At 31.7% G+C, this 15,878-nt stretch overlaps 1 protein-coding gene, 1 long non-coding RNA gene and 1 other non-coding gene across 5 annotated transcripts; all 3 read right to left on the bottom strand.

The window, feature by feature from the left end:
• Window positions 1-6,565: 6,565 nt before the first annotated feature.
• On the bottom strand, window positions 6,566-9,259 carry LOC110731702. 3 transcript variants are annotated; one of them, XR_002513346.1, is made up of 4 exons: window positions 8,781-9,259; window positions 8,487-8,640; window positions 7,253-7,459; window positions 6,566-7,161 (listed from the first exon to the last, which is right to left on the bottom strand). It is a non-coding gene; the product is annotated as an uncharacterized LOC110731702 (long non-coding RNA). The 3 variants fall into 3 exon arrangements; XR_002513347.1 differs by having other exon boundaries at window positions 8,487-8,636; XR_002513345.1 differs by having other exon boundaries at window positions 8,487-9,259.
• Window positions 9,260-10,588: 1,329 nt separating this feature from the next.
• Window positions 10,589-10,668, bottom strand: TRNAL-UAG. Its single transcript has one exon. It is a non-coding gene; the product is annotated as a tRNA-Leu (tRNA).
• A 2,205-nt stretch (window positions 10,669-12,873) lies between these two features.
• LOC110731701 (homeobox-leucine zipper protein ATHB-12-like) lies at window positions 12,874-14,528 on the bottom strand. The gene is made up of 2 exons (XM_021911582.1): window positions 13,945-14,528; window positions 12,874-13,709 (listed from the first exon to the last, which is right to left on the bottom strand). Exons 1-2 carry the CDS (start codon window positions 14,299-14,301, stop codon window positions 13,308-13,310), a joined length of 759 nt encoding a protein of 252 aa, XP_021767274.1. The 5' UTR covers window positions 14,302-14,528; the 3' UTR covers window positions 12,874-13,307.
• Window positions 14,529-15,878: the final 1,350 nt, after the last annotated feature.

The raw sequence follows: 15,878 nt of genomic DNA, 5'->3' as shown, positions 1-15,878 counted from the left end.
ACAATTATTCAATAGAAAAAGTATTAAGAAAGAAAATCAATGTCAATTGAATATTGACCCATAGTTTTAGGTTGCTAGGGAAGGCCAAGTCAATAGTACTAGATAGACAATTTTCTTGTTACTAACTAACTAATAAAAAAAATTAAGCAATAATAATACTTGTTAAAATTGATGTTGAGTAGAAAAATTAGTGTAAGCAACCATGTATATGTAATTAAATACATCATGGAATGCCTCATTTGATGATTCTAATAGTATGGCGAGTCTAACACTCTTTCATTTGATAATTTCAGTCAAAATTATGATCATGCGGCTGAATACGAATTTTATTAACCAAGACAAAGATTAAGTGTTTTTAATTGATTACTGTTAAACGTGGACACGGCATCACCCAAATAAACCTCTCTTTCTTAGATTTACTTTCCTGCATAAACCAGACAATCTATCATTATCTATTCATTAAATATCATTTATCTGACGTCAATTGAAACAAAAACCCAAGATTTTTGGTAAATATCTGACGTAAAAGCCGCTCCAAACTAATTTCCAACACATCCCGGTCTTCAAAATGGATTTGTTGTAACGGATAAAAAAAAAATTAGCGAAAAATAACGAAGTACGGATTTATAGAGGTGTCAAAAGCTTATTCGATCTGATCCAATTTGAAACCGACTCGAAAAATATTTGATTTAGATTTGAACTCGCGTGGATATAATAATTTAGTATGACTCATCTTTAAAAATTGAACCGATCAGATTATCAGAATTGACACCTCTACATATTTATACCGTTAAATACGAGTACTCCATGCTACATTCACAAACAGACAAAACTGCGAGATGAAGTTTCATTGATCTTGAATTGAGGAAATACATATATTATACAAGTAGTATTTATAGATTATATAAGGCTATATCAAAAAGAGGTTTGTATCTCTTAACGTCAGTGGCGGATCTTGAAAAATTAATTTTTTAGAAAAAATATTTCATTTATCCATGTTCAAGATGGGGTCAATGGACCCCACTTGAGTGTATGTGCATCCGCCTCTGCTTAACGTGATAACCAAAATTGATTCCAAAAACAATTTCGATTAAAATCCGAAGCCTATATATAACAGGAGGAAGTAGTAATGCAATATTATTATGTATTTGCAAATGCATAACAAATACTAAAATGTTGAAAATCATATGAAACAGAGGAAAAAAATGAGAGAAATAGGTAAGTGGGATCACCTTTTTAATTGTATCACTGAAAGCTTATATAATATGATCATTGGTCATTTAGTGATACTATATATTTACATAGTTAGTAGCACTAAATGCATATATATATAATACCACTGAATATTCAATGGTACAATTTGATCATCTAATAATACTATTGATCACTCAATGAAAATTCAGAATATATAGTTACGTGTAATTACACCATTTTGCTCCTCATTATGCAATTATTTGTGCATAACAATAATCCCTTAATCCCTTTGAACGCCCTCATATAACCGGTATCTTAAAGGCATATCAATAACAAGATAAACCGCTACCATTTAATCTTTCTCGTGGAATAGATAATGACATGTCGTTTTACATTGTGTTGTGATTAATTAACAACAATGAAAGAACGGAACTGACGATAAAATGTTGAAGTTTCGAATCGTCAAAAAATTTACCTAACTTAATTTTCCACATTGTCCCTGTTGAGTTAGTTTGGCCCAAATTTCATAAGCTTAATTAATTATGTGTTAAGGTATTCAAAAATTTCTAAAAAGTTTTCATATATTGAGAAATCGATGGAGAATTTTCTTAAAAAAAAAAAAAAAAAAAGGAAATTGATGGAGAATTGTGAAAAATCTAGAATTGGTAAATGGTCATGAAAACTATTCTAAATTTATGAGGCAATTTAAATAGCATGTTTGTAGAATTTTCCACACAATTCTGCCACCTCCTTGCATCAATTTAACTAATATAAAGCTGTTTCATCTTAAATTGTTTATACTATATTATTCCAATAATTGATCTACATATCATGTATAGCATGAAGACAACAAAATTTTCTCCAATTAGGTGGAAGTTTAAATTAATTTTCCTACTCCATTCCTTTTTAATTTTACTTCTATCTTCAACTTCTTAGTTAACTTGTTAAATTTAAAGTTTCATGAAAGATAGTCAACCAGGCATAATGTATATTGTTTTATTAAATTCTAAGTTTCCAATTTTCCATAACCTCTTATAATCAATAAAGTCATCTTTCTCAATTATGTAACACTTCTATACGTACAAGAGAAATAATGCAAGATTTGATTGATATAAGTATAATATATTTTCATCCAAAAAAAAATAATGGGATATTCTGGTCAATTGTAACTTCTATTAAGTGGTGTGGAGGACATTTAAATTAAAGCAATTACTTGCATACTTTTATATAATCATACTATGCTAGCTCTTAATTTTGAGATCAAGGTTTAATTCCGTCTCATTTCTTTAAGACATGTTGGCATTGTCATTAATATAATAATATCTATTATATGTTAGTATAAAAGCTTGTTAAAATGAATCAAATATGACCTCAATTGATTACTTCATAAATGTTTTTTTTTTCTTATATATTAAAAAGAAATTAGAAGACTATCTTAATTTGTAAGTGATGTCTAGATTCTAATAGAATGGAAAAATACTAAGAAAAAAAGAAAGAAAAAAAAGGAGGAATTACATAACTTTATAACATGTCCTAATTTGAAAAGATATGAGAAATCACCCTCTTTTTTTTTAATGTATAAATGGAATTAGTAAAGTTGAGTATTGGTAAAAAAAAAAAAAAAAAAAAAAAAAAAAAAGAGTAAAGTTGAGTACATACATACACTTAGGGCTGTTAATGAGCCGAGCCTGCTCGTGAACTGTTCGAGCTCGACTTCGGATTCGGCTCAAGAATAAACGAGACGATACATGAGCCATGCTAAGCTCGACTTGAATTATTTTTTTTATATTTAAATAAAGTTAATAAGCACAATAATAGCAACCCACTATTATACTTGGGTAAGTTATGTGACATAGGTTATGTATTTATGGGCCTAATTAAATGAGTCTAGTTTCAAATTCGAACTTATAACAAGCCTATTTTCAAACTCGAGTCCATAACGAGCTCGAGCCAAGCTCTACTTTTGAGCACTCGAGCTCAATTTTCAAGGCTCGACGAGCCTCAAGCTCGAGCCAAGCCGATTAGTATTCGGACTCGGCTCGGCTCGACTCATTAACAGCCGTACATACACTATACAACCTAAAAAGAGCAGAAGAGGAGAATTAACACTTTATAAATCAGAAGAATTACATTGATCTATTTCATCAATTAAATTTAATAAGTACGAGTAACGTTCATTAGGGTTATAAATGGAAAAAACTTATCATACTTTTATTTTCAAAATATCATATCTTTTAAAATAGCACTTTATTATAAACTAGAAGAAGTACATCTATTTCATCCATTTAACCTTCTTTTAGGCTTATAAATTGAATAATCTCTTATCGTACTTTTATTTTCAAAATACTTCGTATCATATCTTTCAAGATATTTATTTCTTGTTGTCCAATGTCAGAAAGCTAAATATGTGTGGTGTAAGCCACCTGAAGTGCCTATGGACTTGAGAACTCAGGTATTTACTTATTTATTTTATCAAAATGTATGCCTAAAATAAATTTGACCTTTTTTCCCTCATTTCTTTCCAATTTCAAACAGAATCAAACATGCCAACCAGATCCACTCATAGAGTCAAACTACCCAATAGGCCAATATTATGCTTATCAATTATAACACTGGTGAAAAGATCGATCTAGTGTGCTCCACGTTTATTTGATCAAATTTGCGCTATATATCCTTCTCGATATTACGTTCAATTTTGTACATCCAGCTTGCTCAAACAGCTTAGCCTTAGACTACAAGTGATGCAGGATCGTCAAAAGTACACAACGATTACATATAGTATAAAATTGTAGTTACGTAGAATACTACATTATTTCAATTCAACCAAAAGTTTAAACTGATGGTTAATGCCTATAATTGGTTTATATATACTCTATTATAGTTTCTCATAATTCAATATGAAAATTATATTGTTGGGAATTTCATCTCAAGTTCCACATGGAAGAAAAAGCAAGGAAGGAACTATTAATATAGTGATGCTCAATATAGTGGTACAAGGTTTTTTTGGAAAGGAGTCCAAAAACAAAATTGTGCGGGCTAGGCCCAAAGCGGACAATATTGTACTAGTGTGTGTATGAGCATGTATCGGTAGCCCGACATATATATTACTATATTAGTGGATTAAGCTATATGCACTTTGTTGTGGTTATTCATTTATCTTTTGATCTGCTCATCCAATTCAAAGTATGGTCATTCTAAACTCTAAAGCATCAATTTACGTACATATAAATTTGATCCTATAGTCATTTGCCTTTCAAATTAGCGATCTCATGTACAATTTTTTTATTTGTTAATGGAAATTAAAGTGCACCGGAATATATAGTAGGTAGACGATTGAAATGACACAAAAAAAAAAAAAAAAAAAAGAGGTTAGATTCTTTGGAAAAATGTCTAACCCACTTGTTACTTTCAACTTTAATAATGAACTCGTAAATAATGATCCATGAATCTTGCGAATCTAAAGATTTGGAAGCCAAACCCACTTGCTCTAATAACAGGATTCGGATGCCTGCAAATGGAAGTTTTTTTTAGACAACTTCTCCAATAAACAAGATTCAATATCTTCTTAGGCTCTACAGTACGCTGTAAGACTTGAGAATATAAAGCTCTCTCACTTTATTTTCAGCTATTTTCTCTTTTCTTTTAAAGTATATAGATCATCACACTTTGTATTCCCTCTGCCCCTTACACTAACACTACTCTATGTACTCTGTATTATTTTGGCGTGTTGCTTTGAAGTTTGACATACGTTATTTTGATATGTTTTCTCGCTTGCTCTCTTTTTCTCCTAATGTACAAAAAAAAAAATAAACTCATGCATAATTTTTTTGTCCAAACCTTAGTAAAATAAATATGAGAGCTAGTGCAATTATAAAGGGACGGAGGAAGTAGGTCGATAGGTTAGGATTTATACTACTCATATTATAGTTTATAGGTAGTAATATATGAATGGGAATATATTCAGTTGTAAAGTTGGGAGGTCATGGTCATGGGTGTGGGTTTCACATTTGCATGGGACTACCAATTTTATTGGTGGGCTTCTTTTAAAGTACAACGTACAAGTGTTATAGGTCCATGTTGAATCTTTGCTTGAAAATGCTCTATTTTATGTTCTTCTATATTGATTGAAAAAGACGTTGGCGCAATGCTATTAGTTTCATCTAAAATAGCCTAGATTCTCAGTTTATGAAATCATATTTAGTTTGATACAATTGGCTATAATTTACATAGTACTGAGCAATAAACATGATTAAGTTGCTTATGTGTAACTAAGGTATCAGATTCATATTCATCTCTATACAAAGAGTTTATTAATGGAAGACGTCACTTCATTTCTTGAAATTATAAATGTAATGCCCTTTCTAGTTTTTTTTTTTTTTTTTTTTTTTTTTTTTTTTTTTTTTTTTTTTTTTTTTAAGTTGGATAAGACACAACTCACACAAGACCACCAAAGGTCTAATTTTGACCCAACCCAACTAGTCTACAAAATGGATGAGTCGTGATTCAATCTCAAAATAAAATTATGAACTCGGCTAACTAATAAGATTTTGGCTAAATTAAGCCTTTTTATTAAATATAATTCTAAATTGCATTTTGCCTAGCAATTCTCAACTGCTATTTCAAGCTTGCTGGTATAACATATCAATCATTTATCCATCCAAAGATATTCAAGATTTTCGTTATCTAGAGCCAATACTGTGTATATGCATGTATCAGAAGGCAAATCATGCAGTTGATTTTATTCCTCACTTTATCGTGAGCTAATCTAGACCATCTTTTTCATGATCAAACAACTGAACAATTTAGCACTAATAAAGTCATGATAGACCAATAACACTTATTGAGATTAACTTCCGATAACATAAAAAAAGACAAAAAAGTAGAGCCAAAAGATTTTAAACTCTCATTTTACTTTTCAATAGATTAGTTCTTACCAAATAAAATCATTGGGAGATCATGTCTTACCAACTATTCCCTTCGTCCAGATCAATTTATCATGTTATAATTCAAATCGTACTATTATTATACCAAAAAAGTTTGGACGAACGAACCAAATACGGAGAGATTGGATAGGAGATGGATAGTAAGAGAGGGTGGAGAAGGGCATCAATGAGCTCATTCATACTTTCCAAAATATTCATCCTTGCACTACACTTAATGTACAATTTGCATCACCCATTATCAAATAATATACGTACTTTGCAAATACAAATATTATACTTGTTTTAAGGTAATTTCAATAGATACATAGGTACTGTATAATTGGCTCTCGCTTTTGTATTCAAGGCTTATGGCATCATAATATGTAGGAAAGAATGACATGAACTTAGATATCTTAATTGTGTGCATTGAAAGATGTTTAAAAAGGCAATTGGGACAAACAAAAAACTGAAGTATTCAAAGGGGTATTAGTTTCAGGAGAGAACTTTACTTAGATTTGTAAATAATCAAGTATTCCTCCAAAGAACTCGATCTTAATCCCTCTGTCTATCAGTAAAAGATGCAGTAAACATCAGCTTAAATTCATGCTATTCTGTTTATATATTATCACATCCCAAAAAAGGTGGTGCAAATCTTGATGTAACTCCCATTAATTCTATCTGTAGATTATGCTACATGATACTATTAAAACTTTGGCAAGTTTTATGAAAGTCAAGAATGTTCATCTGTTGACTTCTTCAATGGCAGTGCTATGGACTATGGTTACAGAATGAAGTCAAAATCCCTGCATTTTTACTACATTTGGGTTAAGTACTTCATCAGGATATGGTATATAACTTGTATCAGCAAGGTGGGTGACATTAGGGAAGGCCGAGTAGTAGACCATCAAAATTAACAGGAGATAGTAGTCTTTGCCACAGACAGCCTGTGGAGATGAGCTCGGGTGGCTGAACAACCATTGCAATATCATCACCCCTTCTATGCAGCATGCCTATGATAGTGGCACAGTCACCTTCTTTTATATAGCTGATAAGAAGCAGGTAGAGTTCCTTAAGCACCCGAGTTAAATCATACTCAGTTCTCAAAAGGGGAAAGAGTAAGAGCTGAGAGGAGTTACCCTTCTTCAAGGCGTATCACACGAGAGTTGGTTGCAAGATTTCTGTCTGTCAGCCATTTTGTCAAGTTGGGGGATAGGATTCTGTGTTTCCTTGTATTCACAAGCCTGCTCTCAATGATTAGGGGAACGATTCTACATCCGCATCCAGCTTTTACCAAAATTCGGATGCCTGAATTTTTGTCAGATATGTAGAAGTCTGTAGAGAGCCTTTGCAAAAAAAAAAAAAAAAAAAAGTATCCATTTCAAACGTTCATCAAGAAAGACAACATTTGAAATTTGATATCAGAAACATGTAGATGTCATTTGTTATTTGTAAGCACTCGAGTGTCTTTTATGAAAACTTCCATGAATTCAGTCCACAATAGAGTGTCAAGTTTTTATACCCATGTCACAGGGTCGAGGATTTGACATTGGTGCTGGATGTGAAACGAAGAGTCTGAGTATTAAATCAGCCTCTGCAGTAGTTATTCCAACCATAAGAAGGCCAGGCATATTCTAAATACTATAGGCTGAAAGCTTTAATAGATTGTTACAAACTAGGTAAGGTTGTTACAACTTCATAAACGGGCAGAAGAGGAAATAGGTGAAATCTTTATGAGAGAAGGTAGTATATGGACCTAAAAGGCAACATTCTTTTAACTAACAGCAGGACAAGTGATTCATGAACTTTAATGATAGAATAAATGATCAAATCATGACATTTTACTTACTACTGAAATAAGTTGGGGTAGTTTAAATATTATGGATACTTTCTCCCAATTTATACGTTTCCATGATAATGTGTAAGGCAAAGGCGCAAAGCCCTAGCTTTGCAGTATGAGAATGGGTACGGAAACACAATTCGCTACCTAGTGTTGTCAAATAAGCCCAAGAGTGTACCATTTCGCATTTCTCACATAATAGTTTGCAGGAGGTTAGTGAATCAGGACACAAAACCATTAGCCAATATGGTCTACCTCAAGTAACCTTGTTGAATCCTCATAACCCAGATAAACTCATAATACAATGTGGACCAAAAGAATGAGAAATCATACATTTGCCAAAGTGTGAGTGTGTGACAAACTGACAAATACATGAATCCTCGAATCCAAGTAACACAACACAGTCAGATAATCAGACTTCTGTAACTCTAAAAGTCTCAATTGACAAACAAATGTAATACTAGTATTATAACAGAACAATATGAATCAAAACCCTGCTCAATGAAATGAAAAATATAAAAACAGTAACATACCTCAGAAAAAGCTAATCTCCAGAGAAAACATGGTTGTTTAAGATTGAAAGCCTTGAATCCAAATCCTTGATATTCATACAAAAGAGTAGATATAAACGCATCCACCAACATTTTCAAAAGATGATTCTAACGATACTTCACCGCACGAAACTGGCTGACATCAACACAACACTATTATTATATTAAACATTCAGATTCTACCACATTGTAACTTACCCAATTCAAAATTACAAGCCCCAGAAATTTAAAACAATCAAACCCAAAAAAATAATACACCAAAGTAAGTGAAATTACCCCAGTAATCTTGACAAGTTGCCCATTTCGGGCGAGGCGGAGGTCGGAGACAGGAAAAGAGCGCAGGAATAGAAGAAGCGAGGTGTTACGGCGGAAGGAAACCGCATTCCAGATAATAATGGCGGCAACAATGGCGGAAAGAGAAAGCGAAGCAAGGAAGAATAGAGCATTTTTAACTTCTATAAGGATAAAAAGGGGAACACCAAAACCAATTACAAACAGAAAGATTAGAATAAAAATAAAAGTTCTTGGGATTGAAATGTAATAATGTGAAGTAGTTGCATCTGAAGAGGAAGAACAGGAGATAACATTCATCACTTATACAGTTTTTTTCTCTCTTTAAATTTTCCTGGTTTTTGGCTTTTTTGGGTGCTGTTTTTGTTTCTGGGTACTGTGTTTTCTGTAAAACTGCTGCTGGTTTTCAGTAGTGCGGTTAAATGGGTTGTGTTGTCAGAATCCGGACCCTCCGATTATGACGTTACATTCTTCTTATTTATTGGGTCGGCCCGAATGGTTGTTACATTAGTGGATTGGCCTAACAGTTGACGAGATCGGCCCACCAAGCATATGAATTTTGGAGTACAAGTATGGGTCATAAATTCATCATTGGAGATGTGACTCCATAAAACCATAATTCATGTTATTTATCAATAAAGTTACTACGGAGTAACTCCATCACAAATTGTAGCTATATGACATTGAGATTGAAGATAAAATATGCAAAAAGGGTCTCAAAATATCATGTTAAACCAGATAAACATACCCACTTTATGTAATTTCCTTCAAAATAGACGTACTCTCTAATCTTTTATGTGAAATAATGTTCCTTTCATCCTCAAATAAAAGTCTTATTTCAACCAAAATTCTTGCCCCTAAATAAAAGTTTCATTTCACCTTTAATCTTTTATTTACCTAGTTTTAATCAATCAAACACTATTATATTTCTTGTTCATACACTTCTAAATCAACCTAATTACACTTGTAAGATAACCAACTAAATCCCACTATTTTTACATAAACCTACCTAAAAACCTGTGCAAAAGCCAAATGAAGCTCTTGTTTGGAACCAAAAGAAATATAACAAAGGGGACACAATTTATTACAAGTAATAAACTAGTGAGCTACCCGTAGTATGATTTAAAAGTAAAAAAAAAAAAAAAAAAAAAAAAAAAAAAAAAAATCACTTGTCAACAAAAGAAAATTGTGGAACCTACATTTTCAAAGTTATTGTCAATGTAGGGGTACCAATTGTACTATTACTTATCTTAGGTTAATGAGGATACTTTGGACTTTTATAGGATCTAATGAATGATAGTATTATCATTGCTTTGTACAGTATATGTCATTTCTTCTTTCTTGAATGTCATTAAAGCATGATTTGATTATCAACTCAGCCTAAAGAAAGAGCACTAGTGCACTACTACATTTTGTATTAATGAGGTGATATTAGAAACGTGAAGTTAATCCCTACAATGCAGAAATGAGCTGATTTTAATTAGCACATGAAAATAAAAGAATGCATCACTAGTAGGACGGTAAAAATATGATTTGCGAACATAATTTGTAAATGCTGAAATCATCGGTGTCACTTTGTTGGAGCATATATGTTATGGCAATATAAACATTAGCAAAATCATACCGAATAAGGAGTGAGCGAATGACCATGGCTTTTTATCTGATACGAACTTAACTTACCTACTTGTAATGCAGAATTTGATTCATTGAAAAATAAAAACAATCAAACTATACTTCTACTATTGGTACTAAAAATAATTAATCAATTGATATTTGATCTTTTAACGAAAAAATGACAGCTGTGGGATTTTAACCCACGCCCTTTCGGACCAGAGCCTAAATCTGGCGCCTTAGACCACTCGGCCAAACTGTCTAATGTGTAATTTGTAATCAAGTTTATAAATATAACATATAATTATCATAATTTACGACAAATTTTATAAGGAATGTCATGATACTTCCATTGTTTTGGATAGTAGTGGGCCTAATTTTCTTTGGCAATGTCAATTCATTTTTGTCCTTCCTTAGTTTCTAGTACATGTACTACCACCTATATCTACTTACTAACCTACCCTCCTTCCTATGAAATACAATAATCATTTAGGAGTGTTTGTTTATTGTTTAGGGTGATAATATAAGGAGCATGTGTGAGTGATAAGAGAGTAGAAATGGATGAGATCTAGTTTTGAATGTAGAATTTAGGGGTACGAACATCGATAAAAACACCTTTTTATTCCGCTAATTGTATACCAGTTGATTGGATGGTGTTAGATGGAGGGATAAGAAATTATGAGTTGATAAAGACAGATTTACCTTTAATTACATAAGGAAAAAAAAAAAAAAAGGAATGAAAAAGTTTGTATAGATATTTTAATAATTTTGTCACTAATTCCAATCATATTCACAATTCATGTATAATTAATATGGATAAACGCTTTCGCTTACACAAGCACTCTATATACTTTATTCTTATCTCTTCCCAACCATTTTCGTTCTATCATTGTTCCTTCTTATCCCTCTTATTCTTGTTCTTCATAGATTACCAAACGTCCCATTTGAGCATCAATTGTGAAAGAGAGGGGAAAAGAAAACTAATGTTGTTGGCATGATCGTCATTAATTAGGGTATTTAAGTTATTTAATTTATAAAACAAATTCGTCATTAATTAGGGTATTTAAGTTATAGAAAAAAAAATTGAGGATGCCTTGAGGATTTATGAATCATGGAGTTGATTTGGCTATTTTTGTTGAAAGCATAAGGGGTATCATAAAGTTACAATCTTTCTAAATTAATAGTAATGTTTATTTTGCAACTCATCAAATCTAATACTCCATTTGTATTATTGATTAAAATAAAATTTTATTAACTAAAATAGTTTTTTAATCATTAGTATATATGTATATAATTTTTTCTTATGTTCACCTAAGTTTTCCCAATTAGAATGATTTTTACTCTTTCAACTAACCATTTTATTATATGATCGCTATGAGAAATTTATTTTACTTTGTATTGAAATGAATAGAAAAAAGTCTTAAATTACCTTAATTTTAAAAATAGCATACATCATGCATTGAGAATTAGCAAAATTGATTTAGCCAGCTGGTTTATGTTCCTAGAATGATCAATTAAATTATGGTATATAGCACTGTCAAAGTAACATTAATATTGAAAGAAGGGTCAACAATTCGATTTGCTTACATAACATGATGTTCATCCAACAACAAATTAAAATGTGACCCATCTTAGGGAACGGCAAAGAGCGTTAGTTAGTCAAAAATATGTGATGTTATATGTGGTTTTCAATTCAATACCATAGATTAGAAAACATTGGTAATTTGCAACCTAGATTGTAATATTTCCTCTGTTTATTTTTTATTTTTTAATCTATTTTTATTTTGAGGTGGTTTTATTCAAGGTATCCATTTTCTATCTATTTTTTTAGCGTCTTATTACCCCTTATCCTATAGTATTTATCTATTTTTACTTCATGCCTTTTACTTTATTCACTTTTTTCTTATACTTACTAGTTTTCAGGATCAAAGCACACGATAATTGAACCAATTTTAAAGAATAAAAAAATCCACGAAAGTTGTAGAGATTTTGTGTATGTGAACAATGTGATTGATGTAGATAAACTAGATTGAAAGCATGGGTCTTGTTCATCCTTACTTTATCTTTTAGATAAAACTGTCCTTTCGGGACTTTTATTTCATGATAAAAGAGTTGTGCTTCTCGTTCATCATCTTTGTTTTTAAAGGTCGGTATGTTGGTGGATTGGTCAGTTGATGATTTGTGGTGATTTGAGGGACGGCTGTTGTCCTTGTTATGGGCTCATCTTCTCTCTAGTGTTTTGCCTTAAAAGGTGTACTTTCCCTCTTCCCCCACACTACATTGACTTTTTTTTTTTCATGTTTGATGATTTCTTACACTCAACTCGAAATACTTTTCCGATTATAAAAAAATACGTCTAATTTTATTTTTTACCCAAAATCACGTCTAATTTTAAAACCAAATAAAAAATGGAATACTCAAAACAATGAAACTATAAGATTTGACTTAGCTATTTGTTACTAAAATGAACAAGCAAAGATCAAGTTTATTTGCTGTTTCCCGTAAAAAAATAGTTTGTTGTTATGTGTGGTCTGAATACGTTTACGTTTAAGTGAAGTTACATGACTATTCTATCATCCTCCGATGCTTATACCCTCCTCAACTCCCCCATTGTTTTATTCATGACTCGTACCTCTACCTTGTATGAATATGTACATAACGCGTATGTGCTTAGAGTGAGCCTAATTCTAGCTAGCGCGCAGCCTAAGCTATCATGGTTGCATAATTTTACTCCTTTTCTAGCTAATGCTTACAATGTACAATAACACTCACAACAAGCACAAGCACAACCTAATATGAATCTTGCCGCTAGAAGGATATAAAGAGATTAAGATGTACACAACTTCATCCCGAGCAAATTGATTATTTCCCTAGAAATAGATGTACTTATTGATCAATCATTCAAGACCAAAAATCCCACCATTGACAACTATCAACAGCTTGATCAAACAACCCATCAGGGCGAAGGTCATCCCAGCCTTCGCCCGATGTTAATGAACCATCAACTGGTTGTACCATTGTTAATATATCAGTTTCTTCTTCCATCCTAAAATAATTCGTGTTTTCACTCGATCCTTCATCTGATAAGATGCTGCAAGCTCCGTATTCTGATCCTTCTAACGATAACGCTGGTTTTGCTTCACATTCTTTGCTCTTTTTTGTATTATGATTATTAATGTTATTTTCACTCTCTGATTTTTCATCTTCCGGTTGACTTTTAATAATGCCGTTTGTCACATCATTTGTATCGTAGCACTTTCTCTCTACTTGATTCTTCTCTGCTTCATCTTTCAACTTCTGCAACTACAAAATTTGCAATACAAAACGTTAATTTCAATCTAATATAAATTTCTACTGCATAGAAAATGTGTAAATATTCTGCTTATATTCTGTAACAAAATACTGAATATTTGCTAGTGTGCATTAGTGCAAACTAGATCGTGAACGATTCATATCTCAAAAAAAAAAAATTATAATTTGTATTACTCCATTACCCTAAAATTAATTGTCACGTTCATAGTGGGAAAATAAAATATACCTGAAGAACAAGAGATTGTTTCTCCTTCTTAAGGTCCTCGAATCGTTTAGCAAGAGAGTTGTAATTGGACTTCAAGGTGCTATATTCTTTCTCAAGTTGCTTAGACTTGTATCGAGCTCGTTTGTTTTGGAACCAAATAGCAACTTGGCGAGGTTGCAACCCGAGTTCTCGAGCCACTTGGACCTTCTTCTTAGGCTCTAGTTTAGTCTCATTTTCGAATATCGATTCGAGTGACTTGACTTGTTCATCAGTAAACCTTCTCTTGTTCATCATCTTGGATTTCTTCGAATTAGGGAGTGAATTTATGCAACTAAATACATCTGAGGGTGAGTAGTAATCCCCATCATCAAACATCATTTTTACAAAATAAATAAAAATTATAGGAGTATATATATAAATAATCGATCTTGTATGATAGAATTGGGAAGATATAAATATATATATAGATCGAGTGGTATATATTTGAGAGCTAGGCTAGTATGTATTATTAGTTTTGTTTATGATGGTACAAACAAAGTTTTTATATTATTATTACACGACCTTCGTTTGAGGGAGGTCCTTCATATTTAGGTCCATGAAATATCATTTTTATAAATATAGAAAAGCCAATAAGGTATGGTAACGTGTGGTACTTTTCTTCTAGTGCCTTGCAAAAGTTGTCCATATTCTTCCATCTCTAACTCTTTTTTCTTCCCTCTTTTTTTTTATTTTTTTTTTCATTTTTCTTATTTTACTTTATTTTAGGTTTTCTCTTAATTAATTTACTTATTCACCTTACTCACGTTTAAAAGGCTTTGCTTGAAGAATTTCAAGAAAAAAAAAGTTTTATTTTTTATTTTTTTGAATGAGCTAAGTTACTCCATGCAAAGTTTTTTTACACCTTAAGGAACTTAATTAAGAGGAGATGTGATACAATCAGATCGATATCAATTATTGTACTGAGTAAATTTGATGTGTTACCAAAAGAAAATTGTATGCAATTAATGTACAGGGTAAAGTTGATGCGGTACACCAAATTGATATCAACCAATTAACGTTTAAAATTTATTTTTATTTGTTACCATTATCTTTTAAAAGATCAATTTGTACATTAAAAATAGTGAAATGTGAATGGCTGACGCTGTATTTTAAAATTCACCGGTTTAAATAGGTGGTACGTTTTATATTTGAATATTATATACCTTAAAAAGATGATTAGATAAACAAGTTAGCGGCTACCGTCATGGGTTTCAATTCTTCAAAGGTCTGTCTTGATCAGGTGATAAGGGCGTTGGAGACGTGAGCCACGCAAAGAAATAAAATAGAGTATATGCTTAAATTTGTATTCATACACTTGGACCATGTGTTACTTTACATGCTTTTACTAACTTGCTGGATAACTTTGCAAGTTGGGGACGGCCTATTTTGTCCTAAATATATGAGATTCATCTTTAAGTAATTCATTAATCATTATGTAGATTGAATTTTAAGATCTAAATTTCATATGACATGGAACTAAATTACATAACTATTCTTTATTGATGCATGTCTTTAGCTTATTAGCTTAACACATGCAGGAATATCTCTTATGAGGTGTTTTGGTTCGTTGGAAATGCAATGAAAAGCAAAAAAATTTATCCCAATTTATGGTGTTGGCCATGTTTATTAAAAAAAGGAATGCAAATTATGGTGTGCAAGATAATTGGAATTCATGAGGACAACTTCATCTTCCATTGATTTACGGAGTATATTACTCGGAGAGAGTTAATTCAAGATGAGAATCGGGAACAAGGCTAATTAGTACGTAATACTAGTATAGTGTTTTTAATAAAAAAAAGGAGTTGGTGAAGTATATAAAAGGATAATATTGTTAACTGTTATTCATTTCATATTATATATTCTCCACTTATTCACAACACACCTAATAATTAAGGGATTGATTATATACTTCTATG

This window comes from Chenopodium quinoa, unplaced genomic scaffold (assembly GCF_001683475.1).
Source record: "Chenopodium quinoa cultivar QQ74 unplaced genomic scaffold, ASM168347v1, whole genome shotgun sequence".
In the NCBI taxonomy this organism is placed as follows: Eukaryota; Viridiplantae; Streptophyta; class Magnoliopsida; order Caryophyllales; family Amaranthaceae; genus Chenopodium; species Chenopodium quinoa.
Note: the sequence above shows the minus strand (reverse complement) of the source record. Positions and strands in the feature narration are given on the sequence as shown.

Coding starts and splice junctions, on each gene's coding strand:
- LOC110731701 (XM_021911582.1), bottom strand. CDS start 14,301: ATGATGTTTGATGATGGGGATTACTACTCACCCTCAGATGTATTTAGT. Junction 13,710..13,944: donor AACAATCTCTTGTTCTTCAG/GTATATTTTATT, acceptor CAAATTTTGTAG/TTGCAGAAGTTGAAAGATGA.